Here is a 21,051-nt window from a genome sequence, read left to right on the forward strand (position 1 = left end):
ACTGTACTTCATGCTGGGCCCAGTCAGAGCGCTCCCTTTACATGTGAGTACAGCGGGCCCCCTCCCCCCGCCTGGCCCGTTACGCCCCTGCACTTACTAATTTGTTGTGATTGTTTAGATTGTTTCCTTTGCTGGCTTAATTAATTTTTCAATCACATTATACACTGCTTGTTTCCATGGTTCCGACCACCCTGCAAGCCATCAGTGGTGGTCGTTCTTGCACACTACAGGAAAAAGTGCTGGCCTCTCTGGTGGCCGGGATCGTGGGAGAGGACATATGCTAGTGCTTTCTCTATAGTGTACAAGCATGACTACAGGTGCAATCCTGCGTTCAAGAGTGCACTTTTCTAACTATTTCTTCCTCCTTCTAAGCTATAGCTATAAATCTTTTTCCCCAGATAAGAAATCAATGTATTGCCTGGGCCCTGTCAAACATTTTTTCAGGGACAATTTCATGTGAATTGAGGATAATTTGGAAGAAAAATGTCCCATTTATAATTTGTGCCTCATTTAGATGAGAACCGCCTGAGGAAGAAAAGAAAGCAAAGAGAACTAACACTAAACTACAGCTATAATTTACGTGCTTCTAGAATGTTCCATCTATGTGCAGAAAGCAAGAACAATACAATGTGACATTATTTGCCATACTTAATATATACTCATTAAATTTTATAGGTTTGCAGTATGAATGTAAAACATGATCTATTCTGTATGCATGTGTTATTTAATAGACTGTAGAGAATTACATATGCATTTTCTTTTCAGCACCACATTAAAGTATTAAGCTTTGCAGTTCAGAAAGAAACACAAACATAAAAATGCAAATAAAAGATCCAAATATTATATCCAGATATATTAGATGGTGAAAGACAGTTAATGAATATAATGGATATAAAGACCAAACTGCCTAACATATACCGTACTCCACAAGATACGGTAGGTGTTTCACAGTTTCTAACTGGGAAACATTAAAGCATTTCCTTGCCTGCATAATGAAAAATGGTCACCACTGACATTTCCTACAAATTACTATGATCACTTTACTGTAGGCGGTCCTGCTCCTGTTAGATGGAGATTAGTCATTTGCAGGAAATCAATGTGCATTTTGCAGGGGCAAAACCTAATTTATAATATGATGGTAATCCATAGAACCAGAGCCAAAAGGGGAGTTATTAAAGAAAGTAATTTTAAATTATGACAACAAATTAATTTCTGTGGACAATTAAGTAGTGTGTTGTCAAAACAAAGTTCTTTCTTCATTTTTAGGGAAAGTGCCATAGTAGAGTTCTGACTTCAAAGTCAATGGATGACAGAACACTACAACTGCCTAACTGCCCTAGTATAATTCTTAAAGGGAGAACTCTTTGTGTAATATATTGCTGAGCCAAGAAATAAAGATGCCAGGATAATGTATTTTTCCTGAGGCATTATTGATTCAAGGCTCCTTGCAGATAATTATCATAGCCACCTCTTGCTATTACACAAATAGGACCTAATATGAGAAGGGAAAATAAGCTAATAAGAAAATGGGAAGATCTTAAAACTCTGTTATCGCTACTGATTCGGATTTCCTAGTGTGGCTTTAAAGGGAACCTGTCACCTGAAAAACGCATATTAAACCGACCACAGTACCTTACAGTATCCCCCAGTGTGTTGCTAATCATGTTTTTCTTGCCTCATGATTAGCAACACACTGGGGGATACTGTAAGGTACTGTGGTCGGTTTAATATGCGTTTTTCAGGTGACAGGTTCCCTTTAAAAAAGCTAATTTTGTACTCGCCATACGGCCACATTCACATGACGGGATAGGATGCGGACCCATTCATTCAATGGGTCCGCAAAAAAAATGCTGTTCGCATCCGTACTGTATGTCCATTCTGTAGCCTCGCAAAAAAAGATAGAACAGGTCTTATTCTTGTCTGTTTTGCAGACAAGGATAGGCACTGTTACAATGGATCATCCAAAAAACGGATGCAACATGGATGTCTTCCATATTTTTTGGGGATACACGCTTTGTGGACCACAAAATAAATATGGTCGTGGGACATAAAATCATTAAAATGAATCACCACTTTTTATCATGTTTTCATTAGCTTTGTGTCTCTGAGCTTTAAATCCCCTGCATTGGCAAAGATTCTGCACTTGAAGACCTTTTACACTGGTTTGGGCAGATTATCCCCATACTGTGGATGAGATCGCTTCATGTAAATGCAGCTTTCTCCTCCGCTGATGAGCAGGCAATTGTCAGGAAGGAACACTTCTTGACAATCACTTGCTAAATCAGACCATGTGAAGGAGCCTTTAGTGAAACAGTATTATCAAGCCACTGGTGCCTATGTCTGATAGTTTAAATTGCTTACCCTTTTTTTACTGCATTGATTCTTACTCATAGTCCAACACTTCAGTCCCAAAATGGCTGATGATGGATGGAGCTGGGCACATAACCCTCCATCAAAGGGCCATTTTGGGACCAGATTACCAGACTGTAAGAATCAATGCAGTAAACAGGGGGTAAACAATTTAACCCCTTAAGGATCTTACCACTTGTCACCTTAAGGACATGGCCGTTTTTAGTAAATTTGACATGTGTCACTTTATGTGGTAATAATTTTGAAATACTTTCACTTATCCAAACCATTCTGAGATCGCTTTCTCGCGATACATTGTAATTCATGATTTTGAGTTGATATAATTCACCTTTATTTAATAATCCAAATTTTACAGAAAATTTTGAAAAATTCACAATTTTTTAAATGTTTATTTCTCTGCTTTTAAGGCACATCGTTATACATCATAAAAGAGTTATTACTTTACACTTCACACATGTCCACTTTAATGTTTGGATTATTTTTTCAATGTAATTTAAATTTTTTAGGATGTTATAAGGGGCTTAGAAATTTAGAAGCAAATTTTAAAATTTTTAAGAAAATTTCCAAAAACCCACTTTTTTTTAGGACCAGTTCAACTTCTGACATCACATTGTGGGGCTTAGGGCTCGTTCACACGAACGTTTTTTGCTTTCCGTATACGGGCCGTTTATTGCGTTCCATATACGGTCGGTACTCCGTGAGCATTCAGTTTCCGTATGTCCGCAATTTCGTTCCGCTAGATTTTGAGTCTTGTCCTATTCTTGTCCGCAAATCACGGTCGGTGGCTCCATTCAAGTCAATGGGTCCGCAGAAAAAAACGGAACACATACGGAAATGCATCCGTATGTCTTCCGTATCCGTTCCGTTTTTTGCGGAACCATCTATTGAAAATGTCATGCCCAGCCCAATTTTTTTCTATGTAATTACTGTATACTGTATATGCCATACGGAAAAATGGAACGGAAAAACTAAACCGAAACGGAAACACAACGGAAGCAAAAAAAAACAGAACAACGGATCCGGAAAAAACAGCCCGCAAAACACTGAAAAAGCCACACGGTCGTGTGAAAGAGGCCTTACATAGTGGAAACCACTCAAATGACCCCATTTTAGAAACTATACCCCTCAAGTTATTCGAAACTGATCTTACTAATTTTGTTAACCCTTTAGGTGTTTCACAAAAATTAAAGAAAAAAGGAGATGACATTTAAATTTCACATTTTTTGGGAAGATTTTACATTTAATAAATTTTTTACATCAAGGGTTAACAGTCAAAGAAAACTCAATGTTTATTACCCTGATTCGGCATATGTCGTTGTAAACTGCTGTGTGGGAACATGGCAGGGCACAGAAGGAAAGGAGCGTCATATGGATTTTGGAGGGTAGATTTCACTGGGATAATTTTAAGTTGCCATGTGACATTTAAAGATGCACCCCTAGAGTAGAAAATCCCAAAAGTGACCCTATTTTGGAAATTACAGGATAAGGCTACACACGAGCGTTGTTTGTTTCCGTGTGCTGTTCACATCAGTATGTCCGTTCCGTTGCTCCACATTAAAAATAGTGCATGTCCTATTTTTTCTAGTTTGCAGACAAGGATAGGCATTATTACAATGGATCCGGAAAAAAAAAAAAAAAGAGGCCATACGGAACATAATCCGTTTTTTTTTGCAGACCGCAAAACACATACGGTCGTGTGAATGTAGCCTAAGGTGACAGTTTTATTGGTATGGCTGTTCTGGCACAGTTTTTATTTTTAGTTTTTTATGGCGTTCACTTGACAGGTTAGATCATGTGCTTTTTATAGAGCAGGCTGTTACGGATACGACAATACCAAATATGTCTACTTTTATTTTTATTTTGTTTCAGTTTTACATAATAAAGTATTTTTGAAAAAAAAAAAAAGTTTTTGTGTCTCCATTTTCTGAAAGCCATATTTTTTTTATTTTTCTGCCAATCATCCTATGTAGGGGCTCTTTTTTTGTGGGAAGAGTTGACGTTTTTATTGGTATCCTTTTCAGGTACATATGATTTTTTGATCAGTCAATATTACACTTTTTCGGGCAAGGTGACCAAAAGATGGTTGTTTTGGCACAGTTTTTATTTAATTCTTTTTTACAGCATTCACTTTATGGGGTAGATCATGTGATATTTTATAGAGCAGGTTGTTAGGATGCTAGTCAGACCACAAATGGAGTACTGTGTACAGTTCTGGGCTCCTGTAAACAAGGCAGACATAGCAGAGCTGGAGAGGGTCCAGAGGAGGGCAACTAAAGTAATAACTGGAATGGGGCAACTACAGTACCCTGAAAGATTATCAAAATTAGGGTTATTCACTTTAGAAAAAAGACGACTGAGGGGAGATCTAATTAATATGTATAAATATATCAGGGGTCAATATAGAGGATCTATCCCATTATCTATTTATCCCCAGAACTGTGACTGTGACGAGGGGACATCCTCTGCGTCTGGAGGAAAGAAGGTTTGTACACAAACATAGAAAAGGATTATTTACGGTAAGAGCAGTGAGACTATGGAATTCTCTGCCTGAGGAGGTGGTGATGGTGAGTACAATAAAGGAATTCAAAAGGGGCCTGGATGTATTTCTGGAGCGTAATAATATTACAGGCTATGGCTACTAGAGAGGGGTCGTTGATCCAGGGAGTTATTCTGATTGCCTGATTGGAGTCGGGAAGGAATTTTTTATTCCCCTAAAGTGGGGAAAATTGGCTTCTACCTCACAGTTTTTTTTTTTGCCTTCCTCTGGATCAACTTGCAGGATAACAGGCCGAACTGGATGGACAAATGTCTTTTTTCGGCCTTATGTACTATGTTACTATGTTACAATACCTAAGGCTTCGTTCAGATGACCGTTCAGCCTTTCCGTTCTCCTGCTCTGTTTAGGAGCAGGAGAACGGAAAGGACGGATTCGACACATAACTGAGCCGAATGGAACCTAGGGCCCCCATAGACTATAATAGGGTCTGTTAGGTTTCCGCTCAGAAGATTATTTTGGAGCGGAGACAAAAGTTGTGCATGCAGGACTTTTGTCTCCACTTCAAAAATCTCCCTCTTTGCCCTCAAATAAAGGGGATTCTGGGAACAAGTAGAACACAAATTAAACCAAATATGTGGCACCTCCATTCATCTATTGCCCTCGTCGGTCTCATTGTGGATCCCGTCAGACAACTGGACTCCAAAGGCATCTGATTTGCCTACTTGGATGGTCCAAGCAGCTAGGTACCTAATCCCCTTGCACTGGCTTAGCCCCAACCCCCCAACTATTACTCAATGTGAGTCAAAAATCGATCATGGAGGAATTAGCAAGCTGGGCAAATAGAACTCACTCTAGATTCCTAAAAACTTGGGCTCCTTGGAAAGAATCTTCCTCTGAGCAGAAACCCAACTGACCCCATTATATAGTCTATGGGGTCCTTAGGTTCCATTCGGCTCAGTTATGTGCCAAATCCATCCTTTCCGTTCTCTGCTCCTAAACGGAGGAGGAGAACGGAAAGGCTGAACAGTGATGTGAACGAAGCCTAATTTGTCTAATATATATATATATATAAAACATATCTTATGTAGGGGCTTTTTTACGGCATGATTGATTAGTAGTATTTTTGGGTACATACAACTTTTTGTTCGCTTGATATTATACTTTTTTGTGATGTAACGTGAAAGAAATATGGCTTTTTCGCATAGTTTAACTTTTTTTAATGGTATTCACCTGACGGGATAGATCATGTGATATTTTTATAGAGCAGGTAGTTACAGACGCGATGATACCCAATTTGTCTATTTTTGATCTTTATTTTGTCCCCATTTTCTGAAAGCCATATTTTTTTTTTTTTTCGGTGAATGTCTTATGTAGGGGCTCATTTTCTTGCAGTATGAGGTGATTGTTTGATTGGTACTATTTTGGGGTATATACAACTTTTTGATCGCTTCATATTACACTTTTTGTGATGTAAGGTGACAAAAAAAATCACTTCTTTTGGCAGTTTTTTTCTTTTACAGTGTCCACCTGACGAGATAGATCATGTGAAATGTTTAAAGAGCCAGTCTTAACGGATGCGATACTTAATGTCTGTTTTTTTTTTTCAATTTTTTTGACAATTTTGTATGTCTTTTACGTTGTGTGCATCCGTGGCCGTTGTGCCGTTTTCCGTTTTTTTTTCACGTGATCCGTGTTTCCTGTCCATCAAAAAAATAGGACCTGTCCTATTTTTTTGACGGACAACGGTTCACGGACCCATTCAAGTCAATGGGTCAGTGAAAGAACACGGATGCACACAAGATTAGCATCCGCGTCCGTGGCCGTAGGTTACTTTCATGCAGACGGATCCGAAGCAATATTACAATATTAGAAGCATCATACTTACCTGCTGGCTGCTGAGATGTCTGTGTCCGGCCGGGAGCTCCTCCTACTGGTAAGTAACAGGTCTGTGCGGCGCATTGCTTAATGATCTGTCACTTACCAGTAGGAGGAGCTCCCGGCCGGTCACAGACATCTCAGCAGCCAGCAGGTAAGTATGATGCTTCTAATATTGTAATATTGCTAAGTAACCATGGCAACCAGGCCTGCAGTAGCGTCTTGGTTGCCATGGTTACCGATCGGAGCCCCAGAGCGATTAAACTGGGACTCCGATCGGAATCTCTGCTGCCACCAATGATCGGGCAGGGGGGGAGAGGGGAGGCCGCACACTGGCCACCAATGATATTAATACAATAGAGGGGGAGCGCACACTGGCCACCAATGAAATTACAATAGAGGGGAAGCGGGGGGGGGGGGGCGCACACTGGCCACCAATGATATTCAAACTGGGGAGGGAGGGGGGTCTGCCCCCTGCTGCCTGGCAGCCCCTGATCTCCTACAGGGGGCTAAGATACGCACAATTAACCCCTTCAGGTGCGGCACCTGAAGGGTTAATTGTGCTGATCACAGCCCTCTGTAAAAGATCGGGTGCTGCCAGGCAGCAGGGGGCAGTCATGTACACAGTTTGTAGTATATTCTAACTAGAAGCGTCCCCATCACTATGGGAACGCCTCTGTGTTAGAATATACTGTCGGATATGAGTTTCACGATGTAACACATATCCGACAGTATATTCTAACATAGAGGTGTTCCCATGGTGATGGGGACGCTTCAAGTTAAAATATACCATCGGATTGGAGAAAACTCCGATCCTATGGTATATTAACTCCTGACTTTACATTGAAAGTCAATGGGGGACGGATCAGTTTGAAATTGAACCATATTGTGTCAACGTCAAACGGATCCGTCCCCATTGACTTGCATTGTAATTCAGGACGGATCCGTTTGGCTCCGCACGGCCAGGCGGACACCAAAACGACATTTTTTTCATGTCCATGGATCCTCCAAAAATCAAGGAAGACCCACGGACGAAAAAACGGTCACGGATCACGGACCAACGGAACCCCGTTTTGCGGACCGTGAAAAAATACGGTCGTGTGCATGAGGCCTTATGGGAAAGGGGCATTTTTTTCTTTTTTTTTTTCTTGAAACTTACATTTTTTATTGTTTGTCCCACTATGGTACTTAAACATTTAAGGTTCTGATCCCTGTTTCATTGCAGTCCAATACATCTGTATTGTACTGCATTGACTATCAGGGTATTACACAGTGTAAAACATTGACAGTTTGCCAATGAGACCCAGCCTGGGGGCTGGGCCTCATAGGTCTCTGTAGCTGCCGACCCCAAGGCCTTTAAAAGGCTTGGGGCTGCCATGGCAACCACAGGGTCCCCGTCACCGCAGGGACACAATAATCAGGACCGCGGCACATGTCGGGTTAATCCAACAGCATCAGCATTGTCACCGATGCTGGTGGATGCAGCAGGGGTCCGGCTGTCAGTAACTGCTGATCTAGACAGCACAAGTAGGGCAGGAGAAGGGCCGCAGTTTAAAACGAGTATTCTCATCCTAGGTCCTTAAGGAGTTAAACAAACAAACACTGGCACCAATAGATTAAGGCTGGTTTCATACTGGCGTTGCGGAAAAAGATGCGAGTGCGTTGCGGGAACATGCGCGATTTTTCAGCGCGAGTGCAAAACATTGTAATGCGTTTTGCACGCGCGTGAGAAAAATCGGCATGTTTGGTACCCAAACCCGAACTTCTTCACAGAAGTTAGAGTTTGGGTTAGGTGTAATGTAGATTGTATTATTTTCCCTTATAACATGGTTATAAGGGAAAATAATAGCATTCTTAATACAGAATGCATAGTACAATAGGGCTGGAGAGGTTAAAAAAAATAAAAAATAATATAACTCACCTTAATCCACTTGATCGCACAGCCCGACTTCTCTTCTTTCTTCAGGACCTGGGTAAAGGACCTTTGATGACATCACTGCGCTCATCACATGGTCCATCACATGATCCATTACCACTGTGATGGATCATGTGACGGACCATGTGATGAGTGCAGTGACATCACCACAGGTCCCTTTCCTGTGCACAGCAAAGATGAAGACAGAAGAGAAGGCGGGCTGCGCGAACAAGTGGATTAAGGTGAGTTATATTATTTTTATTTTATTTTTTAACCCCTCCAGCCATATTGTACTATGCATTCTGTATTAAGAATGCTATTATTTTCCCTTATAACCATGTTATAAGGGAAAATAATAATGATCGGGTACCCATCCCGATCGTCTCCTAGCAACCGTGCGTGAAAAATCGCACCGCATCTGCACTTGCTTGCGATTTTCACGCACCCCTATTCGATTCTATGGGGCCTGCGTTGCGTGAAAAACACAGAATATAGAACATGCTGCGATTTTCACGCAACGCACAAGTGATGCGTGAAAATCACCGCTCGTGTGCACAGCCCCATAGAAATAAATGGGTCCGGATTCAGTGCGGGTGCAATGAGTTCACCTCACGCATCGCACCGCCGCGGAAATCTCGCCCGTCTGAAAGAGGCCTAATAGTGTATCCCCAAAGTGCCTTTATGTGCTGTTTCCAGCATATGTGCAGAAATAAACATATATGGGGTCATTTATCAAACTGGTGTAAAGTACAACTGGCTTAGTTGCCCATAACAACGAATTACATTTCATATTTTATTTCTGACGGCTCCTTTGGAAAATGAAAGGTGGAATCTGATTGGTTGCTATGAGCAACTAAGCCAGTTCTACTTTACACCAGTTCGATAAATGACCCCAATAGTGGCCAAACCTTTTAAAACTTACATATTGATTTGTTTATGTCTCAGTTACATCTGGCAGTTAGATCATGTTGACTCCCAATATGAATCTCATAGGAATAAACAGAGAAACTTACTTCCACACAGCAGGCACTATGAGATTCAGCAACTCTCATGGGGTTCACATCATTTAACTAAACTCATATAATGGAGGCTGAAAGTACTGTACATCAATAAATCAATGTATAAGTTTTTTTTTTAACCACTTGCCTACCGCCGCACTTTCTACGTTGTGGCGGTAGGCTCTTATCTGTAACCTAACGTATAAAAGCATTGGGTTACATTGCGATCTGCCAGCGGCCAGTGTGCATTACACTGAAGAAGCCGGCAGGGAGCGTTTTTTCTTATGTAAATGAAATGTCAGCCTGCAGGCTGGGAATTAATCTCTTCTTGCCTAAATGTTTTAAAAAGATATACAGTCATGTGAAAAAATTAGGACACCCTTTGAAAGCATGTGGTTTTTTGTAACATTTTTAATAAATGGTTATTTCATCTCCGTTTCAACAATACAGAGAGATTAAAGTAATCCAACTAAACAAAGAAAACTGAAGAAAAGTCTTTTCAAGATCTTCTGTAAATGTCATTCTACAAAAATGCCTATTCTAACTGAGGAAAAAGATAGGACACCCTCACATGTATTCCCTCTTAAATTGGCTCAGATCTCACACAGGTATATCACACCAGGTGCACATAATTAGTAGATCGTTACTCTGCATGTTGAATGAGGCTTGCCCTATTTAAACCTCAGACATTTAGTTTGGTGTGCTCCTGACTGTTGAAGTGAGAGTGAGCACCATGGTGAGAGCAAAAGAGCTGTCAGAGGACTTCAGAAAAAAGATTGTAGCAGCCTATGAGTCTGGGAAGGGATTTAAAAAGATCTCAAAAGATTTTGAAATCAGCCATTCCACTGTCCGGAAGATAGTCTACAAGTGGAGGGCTTTCAAAACAACTGCCAACATGCCCAGGACTGGTCGCCCCAGCAAGTTCACCCCAAGAGCAGACCGCAAGATGCTAAAAGAGGTATCAAAAAACCCTAAAGTGTCATCTCGAGAACTACAGCAGGCTCTGGCTACTGTTGATGTAGAAGTACATGCCTCTACAATCAGAAAGAGACTGTACAAGTTTAACTTGCATGGGAGGTGTGCAAGGAGGAAACCTTTGCTTTCCAAGAAAAACATCGAGGCCAGACTGACATTTGCCAGCGATAAAGTTGACAAAGACCAGGACTTCTGGAATAATGTTCTTTGGACAGATGAGTCCAAAATTGAATTATTTGGACACAACAGCAGAGGACATGTTTGGCGTAAACCAAACACAGCATTCCAAGAAAAGAACCTCATACCAACTGTGAAGCATGGAGGTGGAAGTGTCATGGTTTGGGGCTGCTTTGCTGCAGCAGGACCTGGTCAGCTCACCATCATAGAATCCACGATGAATTCTACTGTGTATCAGAAGGTGCTTGAAGAACATGTGAGACCATCAGTTCGAAAATTAAAGCTGAAGCGGAACTGGACCATGCAACATGACAATGACCCAAAACATACTAGTAAATCAACCAAAGATTGGCTGAAAAAGAAGAAATGGAGAGTCCTGGAATGGCCAAGTCAAAGTCCAGATTTGAATCCCATTGAGATGCTGTGGGGTGACTTGAAAAGGGCTGTACGTGCAAGAAACCCCTCAAACATCTCACAGCTGAAAAAGTTCTGCATTGAGGAGTGGGGTAAAATTTCCTCAGACCGATGTCGAAGACTGGTAGATGGCTACAAGAACCGTCTCACTGCAGTTATTTCAGCCAAAGGAGGTAACACTCGCTATTAGGGGCAAGGGTGTCCTATCTTTTTCCTCAGTTAGAATAGGCATTTTTGTAGAATGACATTTACAGAAGATCTTGAAAAGACTTTTCTTCAGTTTTCTTTGTTTAGTCGGATTACTTTAATCTCTCTGTATTGTTGAAACGGAGATGAAATAACCATTTATTAAAAATGTTACAAAAAACCACATGCTTTCAAAGGGTGTCCTAATTTTTTCACATGACTGTAGCAATAGTTACTATTAGGCTATGCACACATCCCTCCTTTTTCGTTCATAAAAAATAAAATAAATATATACTTTATATATACCGTATTATTCGCCCTATAAGATACACCGGCCCATAAGACGCACCTAGGTTTTAGAGGAGAACAATAAGAAAAAAATATTTTCCATTACACCTCAGGTCAGACCATCAATCAGACCCCCAATGTTAATCAGACCTCAGATCAGACCCCCAATGCCTCAGATCAGCCCCCATATGTCAGCCATCTATCAGCCACCATGTCAGCCCTCTATTAGCCCCCATATATTCAGCCATCAGCCCCCATATATCAGTCATCTATTAGCCCCTATATACAGTATTCAGCGATCAGCCCATATATGTCAGCCATCAGCCCCCATGCAAATGAAATAAAAAAACCTCACTTACCTCTCCTGCTCCTGGACGCCACCGCTCCTTATCATCATGATTCTCTTCATCCTGCTGTCAGCTGTGTATCGCGGCGCATAGTGTGAGGTCACAGAGCGCAGCCCTGCACAGCCGATAGCCAAGCCAAGGACCAGGAAGCGGTAAGTACAGATCCTTCACCTCATCCCGGTCCTCCGGTACTAAAGAAGCGCTTCCATAATGAAAGCACTTCATTAGTATTCGCCCCATAAGACTTTGGGGGAGGGGAAAGTGCGTCTTATGGGGCGAAAAATACGGTATTTATTAGTTTTAGCAGTAGTATAGTGGAATGTGTGTAAAATATACAAACATACACACATTTGTTTATTTTAAAAATCTAGGTATTTGTTTTAGCTATATTTTGAATAGCAGGGTCTTTTTTGAGTAAAATATACAAACACTAAAAAATGTAAAAAAAATAATATATATATTTTTTTTTAATGTTTACATTTTCCTCAAGATTAATACCTTAGGCGAATAAAAAAATAAATAAAATAAGAGTCACTTTGAAGGAGCTTATAACGTTTTGGCGCTGTACAACAGTTTTCTGGCATTATGGAGCCATAGAACCAGCAATAGAAAAATAGGCCACCAAAATCCAAAATGCACTCCAGTCTTTTGAAGTCTTACAGAGGGCCCAGCCAGTAGATACATAAAGAGCATCCATTTTCAGTGTACAAACGTACGGGAATGGTTTTAGAAATGTTTTGTCTTTAAACCTTTTGTAAAAGTTTGAAAATAAATTGATAAGAAAGGAAAAAAATAAAAATCTTAATTTTTTCACTTTTTCCCTAAAAATGTTTTGTTTGAAATATTTTATCCATCATCTAATGGCACAAAAGAAAGGTCTAAAGCATCAAATACATGTAGGTTGGCTTAGAAATGTATCAGTTATTTGCAGTTAGATAGACCCATTGCTACAACTGAAAAAACTGGCCTGGTAAGGAAGAGGGATAAACATTCCGGTAAGGCCTCATGCACACGACTGTTGTTGTGTTCCGAGTCCGTTGTTCCGTTTTACGTGATTTTCTGCTGACCCATTGACCTTCAATGGGTCAGTTGAAAACTCTGATAATGCACCGCTTGTCATCCGCGTCCGTGATCCGTGTTTCCAGTCCGTCAAAAAAATAGACAACGGTTCGCGGACCCATTCAAGTCAATGGGTCCGTGAAAAAACACGGAGGCACACAAGATTGTCATCCGCGTCTGCGCGTCCGTTTTTTTCCTATCATTTGCAAGGCAAACTTGACTTACATTTTTTTTCACTTTCCTTCATGTCTGGTGATCCTCCAAAAATCAAGGAAGACACACGGAAACAAAAAACGGAAATGGATCACGGAACAACGTTTTGCGGACCGTGAAAAAATACTGTCGTGTGCATGAGGCCTAATGAAGTGGTTAAAAAATATAGTACTATTATTATACAAACCAAGTACAGGACTGATGCTGCAAGGCCAGGTGACTATTCTTCTTGTATTAGATCAACCACACTAAGGCCTCTTTCACACGAGCGTGACGGATTGGCTCCGGATGCGTTCAGGGTGTCTTCAGTGAAACTCGCACCATTTTGCAAGCACGTTCAGTTTTGTCTGCGATTGCGGTCAGTTGTTCCGTTTTTTCAGTGCGGGTGCAATGCGTTTTGATGCGTTTTTCACGCGTGATAAAAAAAAAACCTGAAGGTTTCCAAACAACATCTCCTAGCAAAAATCTGTGGAAAACGCATTGCATCTGCACTTGCTCACGGATGCAATGCGGTTTTCAGCCAGCCCCATTCACTTCTATGGGGACAGGGCTGCGTGAAAAACACAGAATATAGAACATGCTGCGATTTTCACGCAACACAGAAGTGATGCGTGAAAAACAACGCTCATGTACACAGACCCATTGAAATGAATGGGTCCGGATTCCGTGCGGATGCAATGCGTTCACGTCACGCATTGCACCCGCACGGAAAAAAAAAAAAACGTTCGTCTGAAACCGCAAAACCTTGGGGATCCTGGACAACCCCTTTAAGTAAATTAGAATTTCCCAATGTTATGATGGAAAACTAATGTATAACGATTATCTAGGATGTGCAATGCACTTCATTACTTTGGGCTTGTAAACACAAAATACTAAAGGAAATAATGATTTGTGAAAGGAATTAGGGTACATGCACATGTTCAGGATTTATGTGCAGACAATCCACACTGAAATCCGCAGGTGTTCGCAGGCAAATCCGTGCGGTCAATCTGCATGAATTGTTGCAGATTTACATGTGGATTTGCATGGTGATTTTACGAGTAACTCTCCATTGAAGTGAATAGAGAAAATCTGGTCAGGAAAAATAAAATAAATTGACATGCTGCAGATTTTAAAATCCGCACCGTAGGTCAAAATCTGCATGAAAAAAAATCAGCATCGTGTGCATGAGAGTTTCACATTCTAATAGAATACAATGTACATGACAAATGTGCATGCAAATCTGCACCCAATCCTGATCGTGTGCATTTAGCCTTAGTGTGAAGGTATCAAATAAACTAGCAAAATACAGTAAGCATCCTATGTCAAGGAAATTCAGTGATTAGTATTAAAGGGAACCTGTCACCTCAAAAATGCATCTACACCTGCTAGCAGTACCTTTAGGCCCCTTTCACACGGGCGAGTAGTCCGCGCAGATGCGATGCGTGAGTTGAACGCACTGAATCCTGACCCATTCATTTCTATGGGGCTGTGCACACGAGCGGTGATTTTCACGCATCACTTGTGCGTTGCGTGAAAATCGCAGCATGCTCCTCTGTGCGTTTTTCACGTAACGCAGGCCCCATAGAAATTAATGGGGTTGCGTGAAAATCGCAAGCATCCGCAAGCAAGTGCAGATGCGGTGCGATTTTCACGCACGGTTGCTAGGAGACGATCAGGATGGAGACCTGATCATTATTATTTTCCCTTATAACATGGTTATAAGGGAAAATAATAGCATTCTGAATACAGAATGCATAGTAAAATAGCGATGGAGGGGTTAAAAAAAAAAATCGCGCATGTTCCCGCATCGCACCCGCACCTTTTCCCGCAACGCCCGTGTGAAAGGGGCCTTATAGTAGCTCACAGCCTGTTAATAATCATATGTTTCATCCTGTTGTCCAATGCTGCATATGTTCAAAAAACTGTTTTATTCTCCATCGCATTGAGCCACTGAAACCCAGCTAACAGGCGGCAGCAGGAGATGGGATTACTACAGAGCGCACCGCACATGCGTGAGACTTGGGGAATCGTGGCCGCACTGCAGGCTGTCACTCTCAGGCAAGAGGGGATGGTTACCTTGACTTGAAGCAAGGAGGCCGCTGCCCCTATGACTTCAAGATGGCCAGCAATATAGGGCTGAAGGAGAATAAAACTGTGTTTTTTGCACTTATACAGCATTGGATGAAACATATGATTATTAACTGGCTGTGGGCTACTATGAGGTACTGCTGGTGGATGTAGATGCATTTTTGAGGTGACAGGTTCCCTTTAGGTATATTATTTTGTTGCAGTCATATGTCTTATAACATAACAGGTGTTCTCATTTTGCACTGATAAATATGTTAACATACCTTTTCATATGGGATTTGGAGAAGATCAAGCATAACCTTATGAGCATCCATATTTTTCAGCAGTCTTTGTTGCTTTTTGCGAACTTGTTCACCAACACCGCACATTTTATTCAGTCTTTCTAATATCTAAATAAATAAAAGTATAACATTTTTCAGGGTAATTACATCTGAAAATGTTTACCATGTAATTCACCTACTGTATGTGATATTTACTGATAAATAAAAAAACAATAACTGAAGATTAAAGTCTAACTATCATTCTATATATTTTTTTTGTAATGTGTAGGGGCAGTGATCCTGACCATTTTTGTAACATTCTTTAATTATGGCAATCTTACATTTCTATTAGAAAAATAGCTGTAAAAGATTTTCTGCCTTAGCAACGCTCCCCATTTTCTGTTTACACAACTGTGGAGCCATGGTCCACACTGATTACTGCTGTCCTCACTGTTTTTCTATAGGTGTGTGTGTGTGTGTGTGTGTGTGTGTGTAATATATATATATTTCTGTGCACGTTTTGCACAGATTTCGAATAAGTATTCTTTGGATATTATTTTGTTAAATGTAGAGTACCTACAGAGAGAAATCCACACTTTGAGATCAAGTTTGGAACAAACGGAGGGAGAACTGAGGTCAGCACTAACCCCTGAGAAATATCTCAGCAATTGCAACATACATCTGGAGAAACTTAAGCAAGATTTACAGTCCACAAAGAGGAAAAAGTGGCAGAGGGATATGGAGGACTACAGCACCGGATTTGTATATAGTTGGCAGGGGGGACAGAGGACTGTAAAGAAGGGTTTCAAGAGGGTTGAACGATCCTTCCCTAGGAATAAAGGAATGGGACTCTCTAGTCAAGGGGACAAACCAATGGTTCCAGAAATGGACAACCCTTTGGATGTCGCCACAACATCCAATACTGATATATCCACCACAACTGCTCCTTTTTTAGATCTGGGTCCAGACCCCACCGGACCAGACGAGGCGGTAGGAGACAACAGAAGTGGCGCAAAAGCAAGCCAGATGAAACCGCGGAGAACCATGCGGAAGAGACAACCGTGGTAAATATATCATCCACTGTTTTAACCCCTATGCAAATGTCTGTTTTAGAAAAAGGATTATCCTTCTGTCCATTTAGGAATATTGACTGGTTTCAATTGGAGCTCGATCTGCATAGATTTTTTATATCCAATAAGCTTAAAATCTGGTTTGATAAGCAATCTACTGAAGCTAGGATTGCTGGGCCTGCTAGTGGTTCGGAATTAACGCTCAATGATGTACAGCTACATCTAAAAAGTGACTTCACACCAGTTGTCAATCATGTGGCATTTGATACCTTTGTGAATGCGGTCAGAATTGACCTAGAGACCTTAAAAATATCAGGTCACGATGGAATGTGTGTGAAAAGGAATATGAAATTGGATGAAACAAATGCCCTGAGAGAACTCTCCAATAACCCTTGTCTGACCATTAAACCGGCAGACAAGGGTGGAGCGGTAGTGGTTATGGATACAACAGACTATGTGAATGAGGTCTATCGCCAACTGAATAACCAAAATGTATATCGCAGACTTTCAGGTGATCCTAAGTTTGAATTTTTTTTTAAAATTCGTAAGGTCCTTGATTCCGCTAGAGAAGAGGGTGTAATTGATGATAAGTTGCACTCCTTTCTCTATGTGGAACGACCGAGAACCCCTGTGATATACATATTACCAAAAATTCACAAGTCACTTGTTTCCCCACCAGGCCGCCCCATAGTATCGGGCATTGGTTCCCCTTTTTCTCAAATTGCCATTTTCCTGGATAGGATTTTATCACCATATGTTTTGAGAGCTAAATCATACATAAGGGACACCACACATTTCCTAAATGAGATCAGCAAGGTACAACTTCCGGCACATGTCATTTTAGCATCATTTGATGTGGTTAGCCTGTACACATCCATTTCACATGTTAGGGGGGTGAGTGCAGTCAGGAATTGTCTGACTGACTCACCTTACTCTATGAAATGCAGAGATTTTCTGATTACGCTTTTGGATATTGTGCTCACCTGTAATTTCAGGATGAGTACTTTATCCAATTACGTGGGACCGCAATGGGCTCAAATGTAGCGCCAAATTACGCCAACATTTATATGACGCACCTAGAGGAGATGTACGTCTATGTTAGCCACCACTTCAGACAAGTTCTGAGGTGGTGGCGTTACATAGACGACATCTTCCTATTGTGGACGGGTTCCGTTGAGGAGCTGCACCAATTTGGTGATTTCCTCAATGAGATTGACCCTGACGTCAATCTCATTGACCCTGATGTCATCGCGCCGCCTGAGCCAGCGAGGGACACAGGCCGGAAGAGGCCTGCATCGCATCCTGGAGGAGGTAAGTATAAGTTTATTTTTATTTTTTTATATGTAAAAATGACAATCCTGGCACATAAGGGGGGCTGCTGGGCTGGCACAGACATTAGGGGGGCTGCTGGGCTGGCACAGACATAAGGGGGGCTTCTGGCACATAAGGGGGTATACTGGCTACTGGCACATAAGGGGGGCTGATGGCACATAAGGGGGGCTACTGGAACATAAGGGGGGCTGCTGGCACATAAGGGGGGCTGCTGGCACAGACATAAGGGGGGCTGCTGGCACAGACATAAGGGGGGCTGCTGGCACAGACATAAGGGGGGCTGCTGGTACAGACATAAGGGGGGCTGCTGGGCTGGAATAGACATAAGGGGGGCTGCTGGCACATAAGGGGGGCTGCTGGCACATAAGGGGGGCTGCTGGCACATAAGGGGGGCTGCTGGCACATAAGGGATAAGGGGGGCTATTGGCACATAAGGGGGCTACTGGCACATAAGGGGGGCTACTGGCAAATGATAGGAGGCTACTGGCACTTGATAGGGGGGCTACTGGCACTTGATAGGGGGGCTACTGGCACTTGATAAGGGGGCTACTGGCACTTGATAAGGGGGCTACTGGCACATGATAGGGGGGCTACTGGCACATGATAGGGGGGCACATCTTACTGGCACATGATATGGGGGCACATCTTACTGGTACATGATTGGGGGGCATCTATTGGGGCACTTATTACTGGCACATTATTGGGTGGCACTATAGGGACATCTACAGAGGCTAAAAAGGGGTATTTTATATGGGGGCTCTGTATAGGGGCATTTTATACTGGGAGGGAAAGAAGGGGCCAGTTGCTGCCCATGTGTGGACTAAGGCGGCGGCCACGGGCACTGGCAGCCTGGCTGTCAAGACCGTCACTGGCAATTTTACTTGCATCCCTGTTCTCTAAAGGGGCGGTTTTAGGGGGCGGTCCTAGGGGTGGGTGGGGGCGGTCCTAGGGGTGGGTAGGGGCGTGGCCAGGGGAGGGGGGGGGGTGAGTTTCACCACATTTTCTCTGAGAAAAAAAGCCCTGTGTGTGTGTATATATATATATATATATATATTACACAAATGGTGCAGCAGCACAGTCAGACACGGTGTACCGGGTGCAACTCCCCACAGAGGTCGGCTATTCCTCCACGCTATATATCAAACAAATGATGAGGCAGCACTTCCAGCTTTGAGTGAACGGGTGAGGACCCCAAACTTTATTCCAAGCGACGTTTCGGCCTGCTCAATGAGGCCTTTATCAAGCTTGATAAAGGCCTCATTGAGCAGGCCGAAACGTCGCTTGGAATAAAGTTTGGGGTCCTCACCCGTTCACTCAAAGCTGGAAGTGCTGCCTCATCATTTGTTTGATATGTATGTATGTATGTATGTATATATATATATATATATATATATATATATTACACAGTACAGACCAAAAGTTTGGACACACCTCATTCAAAGAGTTTTCTTTATTTTCATGACTATGAAGGCATCAAAACTATGAATTTACACATGTGGAATTATATACATAACAAACAAGTGTGAAACAACTGAAAATATGTCATATTCTAGGTTCTTCAAAGTAGCCACCTTTTGCTTTGATTACTGCTTTGCACACTCTTGGCATTCTCTTGATGACCTTCAAGAGGTAGTCCCCTGAAATGGTCTTCCAACAGTCTGGAAGGAGTTCCCAGAGATGCTTAGCACTTGTTGGCCCTTTTGCCTTCACTCTGCAGTCCAGCTCACCCCAAACCATCTCGATTGGGTTCAGGTCTGGTGACTGTGGAGGCCAGGTCATCTGGCACAGCACCCCATCACTCTCCTTCATGGTCAAATAGCCCTTACTTTCAAAGTCTTCACAATTTTTCGGCTGACTGACTGACCTTCATTTCTTAAAGTAATGATGGCCGCTCGTTTTTCTTTACTTAGCTGCTTTTTTCTTGCCATAATACAAATTCTAACAGTCTATTCAGTAGGACTATCAGCTGTGTATCCACCTGACTTCTCCTCAACGCAACTGATGGTCCCAACCCCATTTATAAGGCAAGAAATCCCACTTATTAAACCTGACAGGGCACACGTGTGAAGTGAAAACCATTTCAGGGGACTACCTCTTGAAGCTCATCAAGAGAATGCCAAGAGTGTGCAAAGCAGTAATCAAAGCAAAAGGTGGCTACTTTGAAGAACCTAGAATATGGCATATTTTCAGTTGTTTCACACTTGTTTGTTATGTATATAATTCCACATGTGTTAATTCATAGTTTTGATGCCTTCAGTGTGAATCTACAATTTTCATAGTCATGAAAATAAAGAAAACTCTTTGAATGAGAAGGTGTGTCCAAACTTTTGGTCTGTACTGTGTGTATATATATATATATATATATATATATATATACACATACATACATACATACACACACACTGGATATAAAAAGTCTACACACCCCTGTCAGGTTTCTGTGATGTACAAAAAAAGAGACTAAGATAAATCATTTCAGAACTTTTTCCACCTTTTAAAGGGAATCTGTCACCTATTTTGACCATATAAAACCGTTAACATAGCAATGTGCAATAAAGTACCTTCATTCCTGCATGTGTCTTCTTTTATTCAACTTTTCATTCTTATTAAAAAGCGATTTTTCTGATATGCAAATGAAGTCTCAAGGTGCCCAGAGGGACGTTATAACTGTGCTCTAGTGCCCAGTAACGCCCCCCTTCAGTGCCCAGCTGGACTTTCCTCCAAGACCAGCACGCCTCCTAAGAAATAAATGTCCTCCCACATACTTGCCGAACGGCGCCGCCCCCTCCCCACTACGTCATTTAATTTATTCACTGCACCGTCTTTGCTTCCTCCCCTCTTGGCCTACGGCGCCGCCCCCTCCACTACGTCATTTAATTTATTCACTGCACCTTCGTGGCTTCCTCCTCTCTTGTCTTCCGAAATCCCGCGCAGGCGCAGTATCGCTGAGTGCCTGCGCCTGTGCGAAACTCCTGCTCCAGAGGGCAACAGCGCTCTGATTACGT

General features: G+C 42.0%; 1 protein-coding gene across 1 annotated transcript in view; it reads right to left on the reverse strand.

The window, feature by feature from the left end:
- ITPR3 (inositol 1,4,5-trisphosphate receptor type 3) overlaps positions 1 to 21,051 on the reverse strand; it is a 605,308-nt gene that overhangs the window by 303,591 nt on the left and 280,666 nt on the right. The window contains 1 exon segment of the mRNA XM_040424182.1: positions 15,648 to 15,773. Coding sequence (XP_040280116.1) covers positions 15,648 to 15,773 — 126 coding nt within the window.

The sequence above is a fragment of the Bufo bufo genome, chromosome 3 (assembly GCF_905171765.1).
Source record: "Bufo bufo chromosome 3, aBufBuf1.1, whole genome shotgun sequence".
Classification (NCBI taxonomy): domain Eukaryota; kingdom Metazoa; phylum Chordata; class Amphibia; order Anura; family Bufonidae; genus Bufo; species Bufo bufo.